This window comes from Myotis davidii, unplaced genomic scaffold (assembly GCF_000327345.1).
Source record: "Myotis davidii unplaced genomic scaffold, ASM32734v1 scaffold68, whole genome shotgun sequence".
NCBI classification, from domain to species: domain Eukaryota; kingdom Metazoa; phylum Chordata; class Mammalia; order Chiroptera; family Vespertilionidae; genus Myotis; species Myotis davidii.
The window spans coordinates 701,723-710,050 of record NW_006300376.1 but is presented as its reverse complement, the minus strand read 5'-3'; the positions used below and the strand labels follow the sequence as shown (position 1 = coordinate 710,050).

The 8,328-nt window shown below is 37.6% G+C and overlaps 1 protein-coding gene across 1 annotated transcript in view; it reads right to left on the bottom strand.

The window, feature by feature from the left end:
* The window catches only part of SESN1 (sestrin 1), a 98,396-nt gene extending 90,074 nt beyond the window's left edge, over positions 1 to 8,322 (bottom strand). Inside the window, exon 1 of the mRNA XM_006777206.2 lies at positions 7,744 to 8,322. Within this exon, the coding sequence (XP_006777269.1) occupies positions 7,744 to 8,022 (279 nt within the window). The 5' untranslated portion in view covers positions 8,023 to 8,322. The remainder of the gene's footprint in view (positions 1 to 7,743) is intronic.
* Positions 8,323 to 8,328: the final 6 nt, after the last annotated feature.

Here is an 8,328-nt window from a genome sequence, read left to right as displayed (position 1 = left end):
AAGAATTTCTTGCTGTGTTTAGGCTATGAATAGCATTTGAAAAATTACTCAGTTATAATTATAGACAGCTTAACACCTGCCAACTTGCTAGAAAATGAAATCATGTAAAATCTAAAGACAAGTATGCAGTGCTTGTCAAACACTGAAGTATCAAAATAGTAAATGCTCATTTTTAGTGGGGTTACTAAAATTCTAATTAGACTTGACTGAATATTACACACAGAACTGACAAATTATCCTAGCTATTTTTTTATAAAGGCATATGTATATATACTTAGTAGCTTGTCAATTTATACAATTAAGTTAAAAGACTAAGTGAATACTATTCCTTTAATGAATATTTATATATTAAAGTTGATGGGTAATATAACTCACAAAATTCATATCACAAATATTATTTCAATATAATTTAAAAGCTTAGGAAGTTGTTTTAAGATATATTATGAGTAGCCGAAACCGGTTTGGCTCAGTGGATAGAGCGTCGGCCTGTGGACTGAAGGGTCCCAGGTTCGATTCCGGTCAAGGGCATGTACCTGGGTTGCGGGCACATCCCCAATAGGAGATGTGCAGGAGGCAGCTGATCGATGTCTCTCTCTCATCGATGTTTCCAACTCTCTATCTCTCTCCCTTCCTCTCTGTAAAAAATCAATAAAATATATCTTAAAAAAAAAGATATATTATGAGTAATACTTTATAAATCTATGAAGAACTTTCCCTTTTTAAGTTAAAAAATTGGATAAGATGTAAATAAAATATAAAACTTAAAGTATCTCATTTTTCTAAGGTAATTCCATATTTCATTGCAAACTAATCAGATTTTTCTGTAAGTAGTTATATAAGAGAGTTTAGAGCACGAGAAGACAGAAAATTCTCATGTTGCCAAATTTCACGAGTCTTTTGAAACGTCAAAAATTGTGACAGTCTACTAGTAAAACACAACTTTTAACAATAAAATTACCAACTGGGAAAATCCAATAAATGGTCCTAATTGTTACCCTACAAAAACTCCCTAAGTATTTCCAGCAAAAAAGGCATTAAAAAAAACCAGCACACCACAAGAATATTTTTAAAGACTTTTTCTGTACACCAAAGTCATGGTAAATGTGCTTTATCAACACTACTTGGTGTAGTTACCAACAGGAAAAAAATCAAAGCATGAAATAATGTCCCCATAGTATGAGCATCTAGCTGAGTTTTTCATACTTAAACTAGAGGCCTGTTGCACGAAGAGATTTGTGCAATAGGCCTTCCTTCCCTTGGCTGCTGGCACCGGTTTTCCTCCAGCACCCTGGACCCAGGCCTTCACTCCAACCGCAGTGGAGAAGCCAAGCCTCTTCAGTCTTCAGTCATCTTCAGTCTTCGCTCTGCACCTGCATATGCAAATTAACCACCATCTTTGTTGTGTTGATTTGCATACTCATCCTGATTGGCTGGTGGGTGTAGTGGAGTGACACCAATTTGCATGTTTCTCTTTTATTAGTGTAGATTTCCAGTCTGCCCAATGCCCCTAGCAATGTCATCATCAAATAGTATGAAGAACCCTCAGATGCCCGAGTATACTGTGCCAGCATAATTTCATCAAGGTCAACTATGGTCTTTTTCACTTAATGTAATAAGTGATCTAGAAAAGCTGGGTCAAAGTAAATCCTGTTTTCCACTGACTTCCATTAAAAAAGCAAGTATTTTACCATAGTGTGAAAAAAATGACTATTTGAGAAATTGTGATAAAAAGATTAAAATTAGTGGCAAGGCTTGCTGGGTGCTGATGAATTCCAGCAGTACTTTTATCCTTCTTTGTATTTTAAGCATTGCCTCCCCTTTCCCCAGCATCTCCCCTCGTCTTTCCACAAATTCTAAGTTTTCCCATGTCTACAGTACCTCCAGTCCACACTAATTTGCTATCACATAAATATTTTCTATTTTTAAATATGAAAACTCTTTATGATTAGGACATAACACCATACAGGGCCCTATTATGTCAAAATTTTATTTATTTATTTTTATATTTTTATTTAAAAAAATATATCTTTATTGATTTCAGAGAGGAAGGAAGAGGGAGAGAGAGATAGAAACATCAATGATGAGAGAGAATCATTGATTGGCTGCCTCCTGCACGTCCACAACTGGGGATCGAGCACGCAACCTGGGCATGTGCCCTTGGCCAGAATCGAACCCGGGACCCCTCAGTCCGCAGGCCGACGCTCTATCCACTGAGCCAAACTGGCCAGGGCATTTCAAAGTTTTAAGTGATTAATAATCCTTTATTACACCCAAGATTCCACAGCTACCTTCTGTCAGGTCAAAGTTTTGACAAATCCTTAAATTAGCTATCTGAGTTATTAATTTATTATCCAAATGGTTTAAAAGGTAATTGGCAAATTTCTAATGGCTTACCAAAAGGAAAATATAACTCTGAAACAAAGAGAACAGCATTCCTATTTTCTAATTATTTGTACATGAATGATTTGTACATCACTTTAAGAGCACATGTGTTAAAGATGAGAAAATTCTAATTAAGCTAAACTGTTCACAGGGTCCTCCATGATATCATGAACAATCCATGACCTCAAATCAAAATCTAGTAAGCGTTCAACATCCCATTTCCCTGCAAAACACTACTTCCCATTTATGAACCAAACAAGAAGTATGTTAGAAAAATATTTTTAAAATTAATCATTCGGGTCATCCACACATGCCTGATCCCCCACTGGGGGCTTATAGGAGGGTTGTAGGCTTGAACCCCAGTAGGGGAGCATGCGGGAGGGGATCTCTCTCATTGATATCTCTCTCCCTCTCTCTGTCCCTCTCTCCATCTATCTATCTATCCATCCATCTTGCCTTCCTCTCTGAAATCAATAAAAATATATTTTAAGAAATTAATCAGCCCCTGGCTGGTTTGGCTTGATGGATAGAGTTTCGGCTTGTGGACTGAAGGATCCCGGGTTCGATTCCAGTCAAGGGTACATGCCTGGGTTGTGGGCTCGATCCATAGTGGGGGGCGTGCAGGAGGTAGCTGATAGATGATTCTTTTTCATTATTGATGTTTCTATCTCTCTCTCCCTCTCCCTTCCTCTCCAAAATCAATGAAAATATATTTTAAAAAGTAAAATAAAAAATGAATCATTCTGGGGTTTTTTTTCCTTATGCTAGAGACCATTTGGGACACTGTAAAAGGAATAAAATATTTTAAAAGCTGAAAACTTAAAAAAAAAGGAGTATCCTTGTTAGTTTCAATCTTTCTGAAAAGTCAGAACAAAGGAAGAGGACAGGATGTATTAATATGTTATAAAGAACACACTGAGGATAGATAGTGCAGATATGATTCATCCTGTAAGCCAGGCGTGGAGAGGAGCACTCCATCTGGAACTCTAACAACTGTAAATGTGCACCATACCCAACAGCTTAAGTTTCATTTCTCACTGGGGTGTAACAATCATTGAATGCCTCCTCCATCCCACTTACAGATAAATACCATGTTACTTGATCTAAACTTTCTATCATAAGTCAAATTACTTTCAGACATTTTCAGAAGAAAATGAAAATAATCAAATGACCATTCTTGAAAATGTACTTGGCTATTTTGACTACTCATAATCTTGGGATGTATGTATATACGTCCACATTTCCCCTCTAATTGCAATGCATCACAAAGACTATAGTTTACCAGTGGATTACTTTTGTGCCTTTGTTTAGGGAAATCAAGCATATCAAAAAGGTATTATGGGGTTAAATTTTTAAAAAATAAAGCCCCCTATGAGAATAGATGACCTTCCTCAAAAGTGGAGAACAAATCTTACTGACCTCCCCAGTCCTGGGTCAGAGCTTGGCACAGAATAGTGCTCAAAAAGTGCTAAATAGCCCTAACCCGTTTGGCTCAGTGGATAGAGCTTCGGCCTGCAGACTGAAAGGTCTCAGGTTTGATTTCAGTCAAGGGCATGTACCTTGCTTGGTTGCGTGCACATCCTCAGTAGGGGGTGTGCAGGAGGCAGCTGGTCGATGTTTCTCTCTCATAGATGTTTCTAACTCTCTCTCCCTCTACCTTCCTCTCTGTAAAAAAATCAATAAAATATATTTTTTTAAAAATATTTTTAAAATGTGCTAAATAAATTTAAGTATGTTGACATGAAATCAATAAATTACAACAGGAATACAAACAGAGATGCCATGCCCTACCATCTCTCTCTTCCTTACTATGGTCCTCTGAGCTGACCTGCAGGAATTGCAAATGCAGTTCAGCTTCTGCTGCTTTGTTACTAATGAGTAACAAAAAGTATTCTGGAGTACTACATTTGAGTTATTTGGTTTCCCTGTGAGGCTGGTGTTAGGGTGTGAACAGTGAGGCTGGGAGTGCTGGGCAATGAGCTGGGGTGGCAAGTGGAGGCCAGATGACGCTGAATTCTTATGGAAGTTTAGAGTCTGTCCTATTTTAAAGGATTTTAGGCAGGAGAGTAACATGGTCAGATTTTCTTTTTAGATAAATGGCTCTGCAGTTACATGAGGGTGGATATAAAGGTGGAGGATGGGTTAAGTCTGGAGAAGTGAGAGATAATGGCAGAAGTAGAACAGTGGTATAGCAGGGGCAAAAATCCCTTTGTGAGCTTTTTTTATAGGATGCAACATAGGCAATGTAATCTCAACATGCCTAAAACAAAACTCTTTATTCCCCCTAAATTGACCCACTCTCTGTCTCTGGAAATTATAGAACTACTCATCACGTAAAGCCAGAAACTTTCAAGCCATCCTTAATGTTTGTTATTTTCCTCACCTCCTATATCCAATTAAACACTATATTCTAGTTATCTCCCAAACCCATTCACTTTTTCCATTATATCCTACTCCACCATCATGTTTGCTTTGGGCTAGTGGACAAACTGCTAACTGATGTTGCACATCCACTTTGACCCCTGAAATCCATTCTCCTCATTGCTTCCAAAGCAATCCTTCTAATATACAATGGAATATATCACCATCTTGCTCAAAAGCCCCCAGGGGCTTCTCCCTGTTCCTAGGGTAAAGTCCACAGATCTTAACAAGGCTTATAAGATCCTATCATCTGGCTGCCTAAAAGCAGTAAGAATTCCTAACATTACTGAGCGTTTCTTACGTGCTCGGCACTTTGCTATGCTTTGCAAGAATTATTTCATTTTATTCTCATTGTGAAGCAGAATAATTAGCATTATTCTCATTTTGCAGATGAGAAAACTGAGTCAAGGAGAGATTATGTAAGTGTGTGCTCAAGCTTTCACACTTCCAACAAACTGTATACCCCAACTACACTGCATTACTTTCAATTCTTAGAACTTATCTGCTCTTTCTTACCATGAGTAATCTACACGTATTGTTCCCTATGTCCCCCTCAAAAATCTCATTTTTGCCAGGATAATATTTATTCATTCATCAAATCTCTGATTATATGTCATCTCTTCAGGGAAGTCTTCCTTTACTATCTCAAATTACATTATTTGTTTACTTCTTTATGGTCTGTCTCCCTTCAGTAGAATGTCAAAATTGCTGAGCACTGGTTCTCTGTTCTTAGGATGGCATTCACCTGAGGTTCCATAACCAATGGTTGAATGAAGGCATGACTGAATGATGTGGGGGTGGAAACTCCCTATGTGGTAACTTCATCTATTCAAACTGATAAGCAACAAAAGAAGCCAAATGTAAGTTTGCTCATCTACTAGATATTTATTTAGTAGCTTCCAGGTCCCAGCCAATACTCTTGAGAACTTACAGCCCTCCTGGGGAGAGAGACACATAAACATGATTATAACACAATATAAGTAAAGTGCCTGTTAAAACTGTGGCAGGAATAAAGTGCAATAGATGCAGAGATGAGAAAAAGAATCTAAATTTATGGGAACCTTCACAGTTGAGGAGAGTTTTGAATCGTTTTGCAGGATGAATGAGTCTTGAAATATGCTATATCAGATAGTCTATGTATTTCACTTATGAAAGGGGAGAGAAGCACCCACAATGTGGTGGGGTACTTTACATCACATTTAATTATCACAATAGCTCTATTTTATTATTCCCACTTTACAGGTGTGGAAATCCAAGCTAAAACAAGTCCAGTGACTTACTTGTCCAAAGTTATGTAGTACATTAATAAAAGAGATAATAATTCGCCCCAGCTGGTTTGGCTTAGTGGCTAGCCAGACGGCCTGCGCACTGAAGGAATTCAGGTTAAACATTGATGTTTCTCTCTCCCTCTCCCTTCCTCTCCTGAAATCAATAAAAATATATTTTAACAATAAATAAATAACTTAGACTACTCTGTCATCTGACTCTAGTGCCCATTTACTTACTATATTATAGTCCTTTGACCCTGTATTCCCCAGAGCCCAATTACTTGTTTTCACTGTAACTCTTAACAAAATTGGTTATCTGGGTTCCCATTTTAACACAAAATAAGCAGCAAAATGAAAGGTTAAAGAAGAAACCAAATGAAGTATACTGACAATAAACAACAAAACTGAACACAAAAATCAAAAACATGAATCATGTAGTCTTCTACAAGCCACCTTTAGCTATGCAACAGTAACTAATGTGCACAATTATGACCCCATTACCGACCCCCCCACCCAAAAAAAAAAGCAGTCTCAGGTAGAAAAAAAACTTTTGATGCTTAAAAGGCTAAACTTCAAGTTTCTAGAAAATTCCTCTCTGGTAACTCTGGATAAAAGGAGTTATAATGATTATTTCCAAAGTAATTGTAAGAAGAAATATCCCAAGATTGTGAAGAGTCTTCATTTTTCTATTGCTTTAAACTAAATTCAAGCCAGAATAGAAAAACTGTTTATCTTAATTTCCATGCATACACAAGTAAATTATAAATTTTAAAAACTTCTCACACTATGACTTTGAACAACACATGTGGAGTAATTTAGACTGACAAATATAGAGGGCTATTGAGCATTCTTAATATTTAAGAACAACCTCTCCTAAAAAAAGAACCCGTTCAAGAAATCCTCAATAAAATGGAATAAATTGATTATGTACAAAACAGGAGGAAAACTATAATATGTTTAACCTGTTGCACTCACAATTTAAATGAGTACACATGTGAAAATGAAAAGAAACAAACAACTTAAGCAAACACAGAGAAAGCTGGTTGAGTAATTTACCATAAAAAGTGTTTCTACCATACATTCCACCTGAGTCCAAATTTTAAATCTGAAGATGCCAGCTTTTATAACAACATAAGCTTTTATATTATTTTATATAATTCTTAAAAGAAAGGTTGCATTTAGAGAACAGATCCTGGGTTTCTTGTTTTGTTTTTAAGAACAAGAGAAAGTTGTTTCACCAATTATCTTGAACAAGCTGACAAAGAAACATTTAATGTCCTTTATCATTTGAGAGAGTTTTAAATGTGATAAACTTTCCACACAGAACAGTTTGTAGCAACGTGAAAAGCATACTGGCTACACTTCCCAACAACACGTAAAAGTAAATAAAAGGAAAAGCGAGTCTTTACTTGCAACTAACTGTAATTTTCACTTATTTTCCCAGGAGGAATGTAGTTTCTGCTAAAACTCTCTAGAAAGACAATACCTGTTTACTCATATGCGGAAATTACTTTTTCCTTAGGTCATCTTGTACAATTTTGGCCCCCAATCCAATGTTTTATAGGACATCCTAATTTTAAGATGTAGAGTGAACTCAATAATGAGTTCGCATAACAACCTATTAAAGTAAACACGAAGTGACTTTAAGTGCAAGTAACATTTTCTTCCTTACCTGGATGCTCTTCAAAATAAACTCGCTTTTCTCTCTGACATCTTCAAAGGGACACCTCTTAGAAAGCATAAGCAGATGAGCAAGAAGCTTATTCAACCCATCCAACGAGCCAGCATCTGAAAGCCCGTCCGATGGGCGGTCAGGTGTCTCTTTCGCCGAACGAAGACACTCGGTTTTTCTCAAAATGACTTGCCGAATGTTTTCCAGGGCTGTCTCTCTGGCCGCTGAATCTCTGCTGCACAGCCCATCCCATCTCACTTCATGCTCTCCTTCAGCCATGACAACCGGAGGTTTTTCTTGGCCGCCTTCAGTTACCTTTCAGCATGTCCCCAAAAGCACTTTGTATTTTTAAAACGAGAAATGTATGAGTAGTATCAGAGAAATGCAATCTTCATGAAAGCATACGTCCGGGCGACATGTGGAACCAGAGTGCCTTTTCTACGGATGGCTTTCAAGCGAACGACACGATAGAGCTCCCCGTCTCCTCCTACCCGAAGGGGCAATCTTTTCGGGTCAGAAGTTGGAAAGTTGGAACCTCGCGGCGCTGGCTGGGCCGGGCAGCGGAGAGGTGGCCGCCGTCTGGCG